At 55.2% G+C, this 14,558-nt stretch overlaps 1 protein-coding gene across 1 annotated transcript in view; it reads right to left on the bottom strand.

Moving 5' to 3' along the window:
- EXD3 (exonuclease 3'-5' domain containing 3) overlaps positions 1 to 14,558 on the bottom strand; it is a 130,476-nt gene that overhangs the window by 38,974 nt on the left and 76,944 nt on the right. Inside the window, 7 exon segments of the mRNA XM_024346011.3 lie at positions 8,308 to 8,481; positions 10,091 to 10,263; positions 10,350 to 10,512; positions 12,268 to 12,377; positions 12,548 to 12,758; positions 13,297 to 13,432; positions 13,850 to 14,016. Coding sequence (XP_024201779.2) covers positions 8,308 to 8,481; positions 10,091 to 10,263; positions 10,350 to 10,512; positions 12,268 to 12,377; positions 12,548 to 12,758; positions 13,297 to 13,432; positions 13,850 to 14,016 — 1,134 coding nt within the window.

Genomic DNA, 14,558 nt, shown 5'->3' with positions numbered 1-14,558 from the left:
ATCTCTGCAAGAGCATGAGAAGAGTGAGAGCAAAAGGAAGCCACAATAAAAGAGAGGGAACCCAGCTGCAGACACAGCAGAGCCTTAAGAGCGGACACCGACAATCTATAACAATCTATACTTACATATTTGAAATGTCGGATTAAATGGACACATTCCAGAAAAATTATAAATTACCAAATGTGATCAAGAAGACACAGCCAGCCAAGTGGTTCTATAACTATTAATAAAACTCAGTATCAGAACATTCTCCCCAAAGAAAACATCAGGCCAGGAAGCCTCACAGGAAGTGAGCCAGTTTCAGGAGCAGATAATTTAAACATTACTCAGTTGCAGAAAAAAGAGGGAAAACTTCCCAATGTATTTATGAGGCCAGAAAAAAAGAGAAAGGAAAATTATATGTCAGATGTAGCCATGAAGATGGATACAAACTTCCTCAACAAAAATCACAGACCAGGCCGGGTGCGGTGCCACATGCCTGTAGTCCCAGCCATAGTCTCACTGAGGTGGAAGGATCACTTGAGCCCAGGAGTTCGAGGCCAGCCTGGGTAACACAGCAAGACGCCACTTCAAAAAAAAAAAAAATCACAGACCAAAGTCCGCAATGTATTAAGAAGGGTAATATGCGGGACCAAGTTGAATTTAACCCAGGAAAGAAAGATTAGTCCCAAATTCAAAGAGCTAAAAATGTCATTCATCACATTTACAGATTAAAGGAAAAATAACCTTATGAGTATCTGAAAAGCTGCCAGGAAAGCATTAGGTAGGTCGAATTCAATGTTCATTCATAACAAAAACCTACAGCAAATGTGGAATCATGGAACTGCCTCAGCCTGGTACAGAATATTGAGCAACCACCTTACTTCATGTTAAAACATTCCTTTCTAAATCAGAAACAAGACAAGGATGGCTACCATCAGCATTTCTATTCGACACTGTCTTGGAGATCTTGACTAATGAAATAAGATAAAGAAGGAAAATATATAAGGATTGGAAAGGAAGAAATAAAACCCTCATAGTTTGCAGATGATGTGTACGAACAGAATCCCAAATAACTGACAACCAATTCAGTAAGATCCAGGGGCATTTAGCAAGGTTTCTGGACAGAAGACTAATTCATCAAGAGCAACCACGGTCCATGTATCAGCAGAAAATAAAACCCACACGATTTATAAAAGCAACAAAAATCTAAAGTTCCTGGGATGAAATCTAAGAAAAGACATGCAAGATCTTTATGGTAGTTATTAAATGTGTTTGAAAGAGGCCGGGCGCGGTGGCTCATGCCTGTAATCTCAGCACTTTGGGAGGCTGAGGCGGGCGGATCATGAGGTCAGGAGTTCAAGACCAGCCTGGCCAACATGATGAAACCTCATCTCTACTAAAAATACAAAAATTAGCTGGGTGTGGCGGTGCGTGCCTGTAATCCCAGCTACTCAGGAGGCTGAGGCAGAAGAATCACTTGAATCCGGGAGGCAGAGGTTGCAGTGAGCCGAGATCACATCACTGCACTCCAGCCTGGGCAACACAGTGAGACTCCATCTCAAAAGAAAAAAAAAAAAGAAAGAGTTAAATATTCATGAATAGAAGACTCAATATCTTTTTTTCTTTTTTTTAATGAGGTCTTGCTGTGTTGCCCAGGCTGGAGTGCAGTGGCATGATCATGGCTCACTGTGTAGCCTCGACCTCATGGGTTCAAGTGATCATCCCACCTCAGTCCCCCAGGTGGCCAGGACCACAGGTGTGCACCACCATGCCTGGCTATTTTTTTTTAAGAAATAATGTCTCGCTATGTTACCAGGCTGGTCTCAAACTCCTGGGCTCAAGCAATTCTCCTGCCTTGGCCTCCCAAAGGGCTGAGATTATAGGTGAGGCCACTGCACCTGGCCTCAATATCTTAAATATGTCATTTTTCCCTAAATTGATTTATAGAGTCAATGCAGTTCCAAGCAACACTAAATTGGTGAGTTGTTTCTAAACCTATATAGAAAGGACAAAGGACTGAAGGAGAAGAACAAGGTAGATGCTCACCCTACCAGATATGAAGATGGGTGATAACGTTAGAGGGATTAAGACATCGTGGCATCACGTAAAACTCAAGGCCAGGCCGGGCACGGTGGCTCACACCTGTAATCCCAGCACTTTGGGAGGCTGAAGCAGGAGGGTCGCTCGAGGCCAGGAGTTCAAGACCAGCCTGGACAACATAGCGAGATCCTGTCTCCATGAAACATTTTAAACATTAGCTGGGTGTGGTGGCCTGTGCCTGTGTTCCTGGCTACTCAGGAGGCTGAGTTGGGAGGCTCACTTGAGCCTAGGATGTTGAGGCTGCAGTCAGCTGTGATCACACCACTACACTCTAGCCAGACAGAATGAGACCCTGTCTCAAAAAAAGAAAGCAAAAGACTGGACCAGGCATGTGTTAAGGGTCCCCAAGATCATCCTGAGGTGATTCAGTGTTACTCACAGGACTCAGCGCAGTCACACTCTGGCTAAGACTCATTACAGTGAATAGTACACAGCAATGTCAGCAAAGGGAAAAGGCACATGGGGCCTCAGGCACCCAGGAAACGGGGCTCAGGCACCAGGAGCCGTCTCCCAGGGGAGTCAGAGGAAATGGGGCTCAGGCACCAGCAGCCGTCTCCCAGGGGAGTCAGAGGAAACGGGGCTCAGGCACCAGGAGCCATCTCCCAGGGGAGTCAGAGGAAACGGGGCTCAGGCACCAGGAGCCGTCTCCCAGGGGAGTCAGAGGAAACGGGGCTCAGGCACCAGGAGCCGTCTCCCAGGGGAGTCAGAGGAAACGGGGCTCAGGCACCAGGAGCCGTCTCCCAGGGGAGTCCTGTAGGATGTGCTTAACTTCTGCATAAGTTGTAGTAATGACATTTGTGAAGTGTTGTCTATCTGAGAAGTTCATTAGGGACTCATTGCCTGAGGTTTTTACTGGGGGGTGGTCACATTGATACCCTCTGCCTGGCATATACCAAAATTCCAGAGCCCTAGGAGAAAGTGATGTCCAGCATACACCACATTGTTTGTAAAGATTAGGAACCGCAAACCACCTTCGTCATTAGAGAAGGTTTATATCAGTCAGGGAACTGTTTCCCAGCCGAGTTCCCAGCCTTGCAGCCAGGCCTTTCTTAGGGCAGCAGTGGCAGCCACGAGACGTTCCACAGAACATAAAGTGCAAATAGCTAGGGAACATATGGAAAGATGCTCAACTTCATCAAGAATCACAGAAACGGCCAGGCACGGTGGCTCACGCCTGTAATCCCAGCACTTTGGGAGGCCGAGGCAGGTGGATTACAAGGTCGGGAGATTGAGACCATCCCGGCCAACATGGTGAAACCCCATCTCTACTAAAAATATAAAAATTAGCCGGGCGTGGTGGTGGGTGCCTGTAATCCCAGCTACTGGGGAGCCTGAGGCAGGAGAATCGCTTGAACCCGGGAGGCGGAGGTTGCAGTGAGCTGAGATCACACCACTGCACTCCAGCCTGGGCGACAGAGTAAGACTCTGTTTCAAACAAACAAACAAAAAAAGAATCAGAGAAAAGCAAGTTCAAAGACAATGAAATGTAATTTTACATGGATAGGACTGGCCAAGTGGACAAAGTTTAATAACATCAGTTGTGAATTTAATTTCTGTTGTAATTCAGCTGCTCACAGGATTAAACTCTAGGCATGGTGTTCAGCAATTTTACTTCTGCAGCTACAGGGGATAAGGGCTTCTTCTGGGCCAATATAGAAGCTTGCAGGTCCTTCGTGTGGGGCTGAGCTCATCTTTTTCTTTCCCACCTTCTCCAGCACAGTTAGGAGCAACCAGCCCATCCCATTATACCCATTAGTTTGACTGCAGTGTTTGGAAGTAGCAAATACTTGTTATGTCAGAATCTGTGCTTCTATAGGTTCCCAATTAAGGGTATCCCATGGCAATATTTTGAATAATTTTGCAACATCTCACCATGGACTACTGTGTCTTTTTTTTTTTTTTGAGACGGAGTCTCGCTCTGTTGCCCAGGCTGGAGTGCAGTGGCGCGATCTCAGCTCACTGCAAGCTCCACCTCCTGGGTTCACGCCATTCTCCTGCCTCAGCCTCCCAAGTAGCTGGGAATACAGACACCCGCCACCACGCCCGGCTACTTTTTTGTATTTTTAGTAGAGATGGGGTTTCCCCGTGTTAGCCAGGATGGTCTTGATCTCCTAACCTCGTGATCCGCCTGCCTCGGCCTCCCAAAGTGCTGGGATTACAGGCATGAGCCACCGCGCCCGGCCTTTTTTTTTTTTTTTTTTTTGAGACAGAGTCTCACTCTGTCTCCCAGGCTGGAGTGCAGTGGCACGATCTCGGCTCACTGCAATCTCCACCCCCTGGGTTCACGCCATTCTCCTGCCTCAGTCTCCCAAGTAGCTGGGACTACAGGTGCCCGCCACCACACCTGGCTAATTTTTTATATTTTTAGTAGAGACGGGGTTTCACTGTGTTAGCCAGGATGGTCTCGATCTTCTGACCTGGTGATCAGCCCACCTCGGCCTCTGAAAGTGCTGGGATTACAGGTGTGAGCCGCCGCGCCCGGCCTGTACCCTTTTTACTACTGGAAACTAGGCCTTTAGTGTCTCTAAATCTAATAATGTAGAGAACCAATTCCAAAAGTCCCAGAACCAGTGCAGACAACTCATCTGTAAGACTTTCCTCTGCAACAACTTCCGGCACCAAAATTGGTCAGTTGGGCCGATCTAGAGAAGCGAACCAGTGGGAGATAAGTATTAGGAGATTTACTATCAAGAACTGGCTTCCATGTTTGCAGTGGCTGACGAGACGTGTCTGGGAAGATTGTGAGTGGCGTGGAACTTCGCTGGCACGTTTCCTGTCCACTTCAGCATCTGCGGAGGCGGCCAAGGGCTGATACCCCTGCGCCTTCTGGAAGCCTCGGGTTTGCTTTCGAAGACTGTTTCTGACCTCACTCCTGCACAGATACACACTCAGCTTTTCAGGTTACACTTTTGGGAGTGATCACTTATTCTTAGCATCTTTTGCCATCTGGACAGGATGAGAGTTTCCCAAATCATCAAGTCCTAGTTCCTTTCTGTTTAAGAGCGCTTCCCTCAGTCCCTCCTGCTCACATTCTATCATAAGCAGCAGGAACAGGCCAGGCTGCACCTTCCACTGTCTGGAGATCTCCTCAGCTGAATGTCCAGGTCTTCTGCTCACATTTCACCATAAGCAGCAGGAACAGGCCAGGCTGCACCTTCCACAGTCTGGAGATCTCCTCAGCAGAACACCCAGGTTCACCTGACAAAGTCAGCTTCTCTCTGACAGCAGGACACAGCCCCATGGCGTTTCCCGCCACTGCCTGGATGTGACAGGCACTTTGCCTCCCTCCACTTTGTCAGGACATTCTCCTCACATCCTCTGGGCTCTCGCCCGGAATGCTTTCTTTCCTTTTCCTTTTTAAAAAATGTTTGTAAATTTATTAGTAATGCTCCTTTTGAAAGGTATGGAAAATGAAACTCAAGGTATAATCCTTATATGAAAAAATTAACTCATCTCTCCAGCAGTCTTAGTAGAAAACACATGATTTGGAAAGATCCTGCTGGGTGTGGTGGCTCACGCCTGTAATCTCAGCACTTCGGGAGGCCGAGGTGGGCAGATCACCTGAGGTCAGGAATTCGAGACCAGCCTGACCAACATGGAGAAACCCTGTCTGTACTAACAATACAAAAATTAGTTGGGTGTAGTGGCGAGCACCTGTGATCCCAGGTACTCAGGAGGCTTAGACAGGAGAATCGCTTGAACCCGGGAGGCGGAGGTTGCAGTGGGCCCAGGTAGCACCACTGCACTCCAGCCTGGGCAACAGAGTGAGGCTTTGTCTCAAAAAAAAAAAAAAAAAAAAAAAAAAAAAAAAAAAAAAAAGAAAAGGAAAGAAAAGAAAAGAAAAGAAAAGAAAAAGATAGCAAAAGCTCCATATAAGCCAAAAGGATACCAAAGCTTCCCTTCTTCAAAAATGTTCTCTCCAGAAAATGCATGAATCTATGTCTGCCTCTGTGAGATCACTGCACCTGTGAGTAAGGTGGTCACAAATGTGAACACCTGTCTAGAACATCCTAGAGAGACATAAACAGACAATCCTTGAAGCTGCAGAAAACAAATGAGGGTGAAAATAAAGCTGTACTATTTGTAGAGCAAGTCCTAAAAATACAGAATTCACTAAGAGCTTGGAACAGAAGACCTAGGAGATAAAAACCAGGGAAAAGTAATTAGAAAAATACTTCACTCCTTGATCGAGACCATCCTGGCTAACATGGTGAAATTTTTAGCCGTCTGTACTAAAAATACAAAAAATTAGCCAGGCATGGTGGCGGGAGCCTGTAGTTCCACCTACTCGGGAGGCTGAGGCAGGAGAATGGCATGAACCTGGGAGGCGGAGCTTGCAGTGAGCCGAGATCGCACCACTGCACTCCGGGCTGGGAGACAGAGCAAGACTCCGTCTCAAAAAAAAAAAAAAAAAAAAAAAAAATTCACTCCTTACTGAAGGAAAAAAAGAGGGAATAAATGTTATTAAAAAACTATATGGGTAAGATTACCCATAACTAGTATTTAAACAAATTGAGGGTTCAGGATGGATTCCGCCCTCTCCATGAAGAATAAATACCAACTAACCCCACTTCTTACACCCCTGAAGGAGAAAACTGGTCCATTTGGCTTTGATCTGACACCCTCACACTCTTGCCGTTTAGGTCGAACCATCTCGGCTCCATCTGTTTCAGCTGCATTTACCAGCATCCCACTTCTATTTCCGAACCTTCGACACTTTTAATGTCCGTATTTCCACAGACGGTTGGTTTCAGCACATTTACCAGCATCCCACCTCTATTTCTGAACCTTCGACACTTTTAATGTCCGTATTTCCACAGACGGTCGGTCTCAAGGCCCTCTAGGCTTTTCGTGTTGTGATCCTCAGGACTCTCCCACCCTCCACTCATCCCCTGATTCTAAAACTACTTCCGCATGTTTAGCTGTGTGTTACACCAGCACCCCACTCCCGGTACCACAATCCACATTCTTTTTTTTCTATTGTTTTGAGACGGAGTCTTGCTCTGTCACCCAGGCTGGAGTGCAGTGGTGCGATCTCCACTCACTGCTGCCACCTCCGCCTCCTGGGTTCAAGCAATTCTCTGCCTCAGCCTCCCGAGTAGCTGGGATTACAGGCGCCCGCCACCATGCCCAGCTAATTTTTGTATTTTTAGGAGAGACAGGGTTTCACCATCTTGGCCAGGCTGGTCTTGAACCCCTGACCTTGTGATCCACCCGCCTCAGCCTCCCAGAGTGCAGGGATTACAGGCGTGAGCACCCAGCCTCCATGTCATTTTTCTAATGCTGCTGTCACAATTTACTAAAAGCTTAGCAGCTTACAACATAGTTCTGTGGAAGTCCAGAAGTCCGGTGGACTCAACCAGGTTCTCTGCTCAGGGTCTCATGGCTGAAATCACAGTGTTCGCGACCAGGCTCCTCTTAGGAGACTCCGGGGAAGAACCTGCTTCTGGGCTTGGTCAGGTGTTGGCAGAATCTGGCTGCTTGTGGCTGTTGGACTGAGGTTTCCTTGTGCGGTGTCCTCCATCTTCAAGCCAACAATGGGACACTGAATCCTTCCTGTGCTTTGAATCTCTCTGTCTTCTGTGTCCCATTCCTGCTTTTTTTCTTTTTTTTTTTAAGATGGAGTCTTGCTCTGTCAGCCAGGCTGGAGTGCAGTGGCGTGATCTCAGCTCACTGCAACCTCTGCCTCCGGGGTTTAAGTGATTCTCGTGTCTCAGCCTCCTGAGTAGCTGGGATTACAGGCGCCCGCCACTACGCCCGGCTAATTTTTCTATTTTTGGTAGAGACGGGGTTTCACCATATTGGTCAGGCTGGTCTCCAACTCCTGGCCTCAAGTGATCCACCCACCTCGGCCTCCCAAGGTGCTGGGATTATAGGCATGAGCCACTGCGTCCGGCCCCATTTCTGCTTTTAAGGGATCATGTGATTACACTGGGCCCACCCAAATAAGATTGACTCTCTATTTTAAGTTCAACTGATTAATAGTGTCAATTACATCTGTAAATTCCTTTTGTGGGACAATGAGGGCTGAGGCTGGGACCATCTCAGCCACTTGGCCCCCAACCGCTCCATCCTTGGCCACCCTGTCCTGTTCCCAGAGCCTGCCTGGCACAGCTGGCAGCCATGGATGAGCTGGAGGGAGGAGTTTGATGCTAGGGGTGGGCACACCTGTGCTAGGGGCAGCTGCACCTTGGGAAGACCCCAAGACCCTCCCCGCAAACTCACCTCGGCCGCCCTGCAGTGGTCTTCACCATTGCCCAGCATGCGTGCATCCACACCGAGACAGCGGAGGCTCCGTGCCAGCCCCTGCAGCATGTTGTCACACACCACACGGAAGGCCCTGGCCGGGACCTGAGGGGCGGCGCCCTCAGACACAGCCACAGCCACAGCCACAGGGACCTGCAGTGAGGCCCCGGTCAGCAATCCCACGGATACCCCCCAGCCCCTCACAGCCTCAGAGAGCCAGGGCCCTGAGGCTGTGTGGCCAGCACTCTGTCTCTGTTTTATCTTCAAAAGATAAAACTGTGTGTGCTGTGCATAAAACAGCAGAAACACAGACAAAATGCGTGAAACCACCCCTGGGGGGCTCTAGTGCTCATGCTGGGGGGGCTCCACGTGTGTGTCTGGGGTGGCGTGTGTGCCCAGAGAGGGGTGGGGATCACGGGGAGGGGGCTAGATAGAGAGGGGTGGGGATCACGAGGAGGGGGCTAGATAGAGAGGGGTGGGGATCACGAGGAGGGGGCTAGATAGAGAGGGGTGGGGATCACGAGGAAGGTGCTAGATAGAGAGGGGTGGGGATCACGGGGAGGGGGCTAGATAGAGAGGGGTGGGGATCACGGGGAGGGGTTAGATAGAGGGGTGGAGATCACGGGGAGGGGGCTAGAGAGGGGTGGGGATCACGAGGAGGGAGCTAGATAGAGAGGGGTGGGGATCATGGGGAGGGGTTAGATAGAGAGGGGTGGGGGGAAGGGGCTAGATAGGGGTGGGGATCACAGGGAGGGGCTAGATAGAGAGGGGTGGGGATCATGGGGAGGGGGCTAGATAGAGAGGGGTGGGGATCACAAGGAGGGGGCTAGATAGGGGTGGGGATCACGGGGAAGGGGCTAGATAGAGAGGGGTGGGGATCACGGGGAGGGGGCTAGATAGAGAGGGGTGGGGATCATGGGGAGGGGCTAGATAGAGAGGGGTGGGGATCACGGGGAGGGGTTAGAGAGGGGTGGGGATCACGGGGATGGGTTAGAGAGGGGTGGGGATCACGGGGAAGGTGCTAGATAGAGAGGGGTGGGGATCACGGGGAGGGGTTAGAGAGGGGTGGGGATCACGGGGATGGGTTAGATAGAGAGGGGTGGGGATCACGAGGAAGGTGCTAGATAGAGAGGGGTGGGGATCACGAGGAGGGGGCTAGATAGAGAGGGGTGGGGATCACGGGGAGGGGGCTAGATAGAGAGGGGTGGGGATCACGAGGAGGGGGCTAGATAGAGAGGGGTGGGGATCACGAGGAGGGGGCTAGATAGAGAGGGGTGGGGATCACGGGGATGGTGCTAGATAGAGAGGGGTGGGGATCACGGGGAGGGGGCTAGATAGAGAGGGGTGGGGGGGAGGGGGCTAGATAGAGAGGGGTGGGGATCACGGGGAAGGGGCTAGATAGAGAGGGGTGGGGATCACGGGGATGGGTTAGATAGAGAGGGGTGGGGGGGAGGGGGCTAGATAGGGGTGGGGATCATGGGGAGGGGCTAGATGCTGCCTTGGGCCATGGGAGGGGCCTGCCAGGCCAAATATCAGGAGGGGACTGGGGCACTCAGGGGCAGTGACCCCCCAGGCAAGCGCAGCCCCCGTGACAGTCATGCAGGAGGTTCACCAGGACTTTGCTCCCCTCTCGCTCCAGGAGCCGGGTCCCCTCCACACGCTCTGACCCAGTGGCCTTGTCTCCATGCAGGTCCTTGGTTTATGGACAGGGACCTCCTTCCCCAAGAATGCTGACAAACGGACCCTGCGGGGCTTCACCCACCTGCCTGGGTGCGGCCGGTGCTGACGCTTTCTGCAGGCCGGGTGGCTTCTGTGCCCCTGGTCTCTCTCTGTGCCTGGGCCTCCGGCTCCCAGCCAGGTCCTCCAACAGGCAGAAGCGGGCGGGCTCTCTGCACAGGGCTTGGTGCACCTCCAGCAGGCAGTAGGCGTCGGCAGCTGTGTGGGGAGTCGGCCTCAGCCTCCCGGGACAGAGGGCGGGAGGGGCGTGAGGAGGGGTCACTTCCACCCGCCGCACCGCACACCTGCGTAGATGACCTGCTCCTGGCAGAGCGGCCTCCGGTCCCAGTTGGACAGCTGCTGCGTCTTGTCCAGGGCTGTGCCCAGCACCTGCTGCACCAGGAGGCTCAGGCCCCTCAGCTCCCTGGCCCTGTCCACGCCTGGGGCTGGCACGCTCGCCACCCGCATCTGCTAAGACAGTGCCCTGCAGGGTAACGCGTCTGGCCCTGGCGGGAGCACAGTCACCCCGCCCACTCACACCAGCCCTGCGGGGGCTCTGGAGGAGGCCCCGCCCCCTCCACCAGCGGCCCGTGCAGCAGAGACAGGGAGAAGGAGCGGACACATCCGAGGAGAGGCTCCACGTGGGGGTCCCAGGCTGCAGGCACTGCACACCAGGGCCAGCTCCGGGGTCCCTGGTCAGCAGTCCCATGGTCACCCCGCCCAGCCCTTCACAGCCTCAGAGAGCCCGGGCCCTGAGGCTGTGTGGCCAGCTCTCTGTCTCTGTTTTATCTTCAAAAGAGGAGCACTGGGTGTGCCGAGCATAAAACAGCAGAAACGCAGACAAAATGCAGCGAAACCATCCCCGGGGGGCTCTAGTGCTCATGCTGGGGGGGCCTCCACGTGTGTGTCTGGGGTGGCGTGTGTACCCAGAGAGGGGTGGGGATCCCGGGAAGGGGGCTAGATAGAGAGGGGTGGGGATCATGGGGTGGGGGCTAGATAGAGAGGGGTGGGGATCACGGGGAGGGGGCTAGATAGAGAGGGGTGGGGATCACAGGGAGGGGGCTAGATAGAGAGGGGTGGGGATCACGGGGAGGGGGCTAGATAGAGGGGGGGGGAACACGGGGAGGGGACTAGATAGAGGGGGGGATCACGGGGAGGGGGCTAGATAGAGAGGGGTGGGGATCACGGGGAGGGGACTAGATAGAGAGGGGGGGAACACGGGGAGGGGGCTAGATAGAGAGGGGTGGGGATCACGAGGAGGGGGCTAGATAGAGAGGGGTGGGGATCACGGGGAGGGGACTAGATAGAGAGGGGGGGAACACGGGGAGGGGTTAGAGGGGTGGGGATCACGGGGAGGGGGCTAGATAGAGAGGGGTAGGGATCACGGGGTGGGGGCTAGATAGAGAGGGGGGATCACGGGGAGGGGGCTAGATAGAGGGGGGGATCACGGGGAGGGGGCTAGATAGAGGGGGGTGGGGATCACGGGGAGGGGACTAGATAGAGAGGGGGGGAACACGGGGAGGGGGCTAGATAGAGAGGGGTGGGGATCACGAGGAGGGGGCTAGATAGAGAGGGGTGGGGATCACGGGGAGGGGGCTAGATAGAGAGGGGTGGGGATCACGGGGAGGGGGCTAGATAGAGAGGGGTGGGGATCACGGGGAGGGGGTTAGATAGAGAGGGGGGGATCACGGGGAGGGGACTAGATAGAGAGGGGGGATCATGGGGAGGGGGCTAGATAGAGAGGGGTGGGGATCACGGGGAGGGGGTTAGATAGAGAGGGGTGGGGATCACGGGGAAGGTGCTAGATAGAGGGGGGTGGGGATTACGGGGAGGGGGCTAGATAGAGAGGGATGGGGATCACGGGGAAGGTGCTAGATAGAGGGAGGGGATCAGAGGGAGGGGGCTAGATAGAGCCCCAGGGGCTCCCTCCCGCAGCTCCTCCAAGTGGAACCCAGGGCTCAGGTCTGGGGGAAGGTGCCCTCACACCAGATAAGGGCCCCACAGGGGCTCAGGGATGCCTGCACCAGGAGGCCCTGCTCCCTTCCTGGGGACGCCAGATCCACCTCTGCCAGGCTCTGCTCTGGGGCCCTGGTGACTGAGGCTGCGCTGACAGGAATCCGGCGGGAGAAGCCCAGGGCCGCCGGGAAGGTGTGGAGGGGCCCCAAGCAGCCCTTGAACCCCAGGCCCACCCGGCATCTTGTGAGCGGCTCAGTGGGTGCCCACCTGTCTGTGCACCAGCAGCAGGTCGATGCCGCCCAGAATCTGCTTCTCCACATGGGCCAGGGCGGGGCAGGACGTGCCCAGTTTCTGCAGGTCCCCCACCATCCCGTAGCCTGTGGGCAGGAACCATCGTGGGAGGGGCGCCTGCAGGCAGGGACCGCACTGTCCCCTAACCCCAGGGTGCACCCAGCACCCTCCCCGGGGCACACGGAGGGAAGGGTCAGGCAGGGGTGGGGGCTGCTTTCCTTCTGGACTGGGCAGGGGGCCCCAGGGCTTCACTCACCCAGCTTGGTGATAGAGGGGTCCGAGAGGAGCTGGGCCACCAGCCGGGAAAAGGCCTGGGCTCCCTGCCCTGTTGGTGGCTGCGAGAGTGCCAGGACGTCCAGAAGGAACACGTGGCCCTCCACGGCCACCTGCAGGAGTGACGGCCGAGGCCGGCCCCCAGCAACAAACACAGGTGTCCACTCCAGGTCTACACCAACCACTTGGTGGCACTGCGGGCAGAGAGGGGCAGATGTGATCATCGGGGCCAACTTGGCTCTGCAGGGACCACAGCCTGGAGGGCCTGAGCAGCTCTGTGAGCCTGGGCTTCGGGGAGACGCCCCTGCACCCCTGCATGCTTTTAGGGCTGGGGCTGTTGGGGGCACTAAGGCCTGTGCTCCAGCTGCCCCCTGCTTTCTGTGGCTGCACCAGAGAGGGAGGCCTGGCTGTTGTGAGCAACAGCCTGGCCTGGTGCCCACGGCAGTGCCCGTGTCAGGGAGGCACCCCACGTCTCGGGCACCATCTGTAAAATGGGGATTCCACGGCACCTTCCACAGGCTGGCAGCACTGGGTAAATGCCAGCAGCCAGCATCCTGGAGTCTCAGCAGCACAGCGTGGGGGAACGGCTGCCCTCACAGCAGCCCTGGGGCACCTGGCGGGCTCATGCCCAGAGGCCTTGCCTCTCTCCGAATGCCATGCCCCTGATGCTCCTCCAATGCCTGGCAGGGGGATCCCACCACCGGGCGCTGCCCCAGCGGCCGAGGGAACCACCTGCAGGAGTGCACCCTCGTGTCTGGTCAGGTCTTCCCACGAGGCCAGGAGGTGGATGCTCTCCCTGGGGATGGGCAGCTGGTAGTAACGGTCCTTCATGTCCTTCACCTCCAGCCTCGAGTCAGCCTCAGTCGCCCTGGGAGGAGCAGAGCTGGTAGCGCCCCCATGTCCCTGGTCCCCCACCCACTCTGACCTTGGAGCAGGAGGGGAGCATTCAGGGCCTGTTTGGTGGGGGCATCTCAGGTCCTGGCTCCTCCTCCCACACAGGCTCGGTCCAGCCCAGCGTGACCCCTGCTCCTGCCTCTCCTCCCAGTGGCCCTGGTGACTGTCCCCCAGGGTCCCGCGTGGGTCAGGCTGGCCATGGATCTGGCAGCAGAGGAGGAGGGCTGGGCCCTGCTGTCTTGTCTGCTCTGTGTATAGCTGCGCTCTTTGTTTTGTCTTGATTTCTAATTCTCAAGCCACTGGCGTGAAGACTGGTGAGCTGTCGTCCCAAGGGTAGGGGCCACCCTGGGTGGAACCCACCCCTGGCTGGGGTCACCCTGGCGGTGCTCACCTCCCCTGGAGCCTGAACCGGCGGAGTTCCACAGCCACCGCAGCCGGCAGCCGCTCCTCGGGCAGCAAGAGGTCCATGGCACACTGGGCGGCCGTGACTGGATCACTGTGGGAGACCAGCAGCTGAGACAGCTGCTCCTGAAGCCACGGGCTCTGCCCCACCAGGCCCTGTGAGGAGGGTGGCCGTGAGGATGGAGATGGGGACGTTGCTGTGCCACAGGGCCCTGCCCCGAGGGACCCCCGTAGACCCCGACCTTGCAGACTGGCTGTGAGCACTCGGGGAGGAGGGGCAGCCGTCCACCTGAGGCCTGCAGCATCTGTCCTGCCTGAGGTCAAGGTTCCACAGGACCAAAGCGGCTGAGATAGAGGTGCTGAGGCAAAGGCTGTCCACCCCAATGTAGCCCCGGCTGGCATTCCGGGTCTCCAAGCCTGAGGTGAAGGCTGCCCACCTCAGTTCAGCCCCAGCTGGCCTCTCCTGGCCTCCAAGCCTCTGCTGACCTTCCCGGCCTCCAAGCCTCCACCGGCCCTCCTGGCCTCCAAGCCTCTGCTGACCTTCCTGGCCTCCAAGCCTCCACCAGCCCTCCTGGCCTCCAAGCCTCCGCTGACCTTTCCAGCCTCCAAGCCTCTACTGGCCCACCTGGCCTCCAAGCCTCTGCTGACCTTCCCAGCCTCCAGGCCTCCACCGGCCCTCTTGGCCTCTAAGCCTCCAC

The sequence above is a fragment of the Pan troglodytes genome, chromosome 11 (assembly GCF_028858775.2).
Source record: "Pan troglodytes isolate AG18354 chromosome 11, NHGRI_mPanTro3-v2.0_pri, whole genome shotgun sequence".
NCBI classification, from domain to species: Eukaryota; Metazoa; Chordata; class Mammalia; order Primates; family Hominidae; genus Pan; species Pan troglodytes.
The sequence above is the reverse complement of the archived record's forward strand: the minus strand, read 5'-3'. Positions and strand labels throughout refer to the sequence as shown.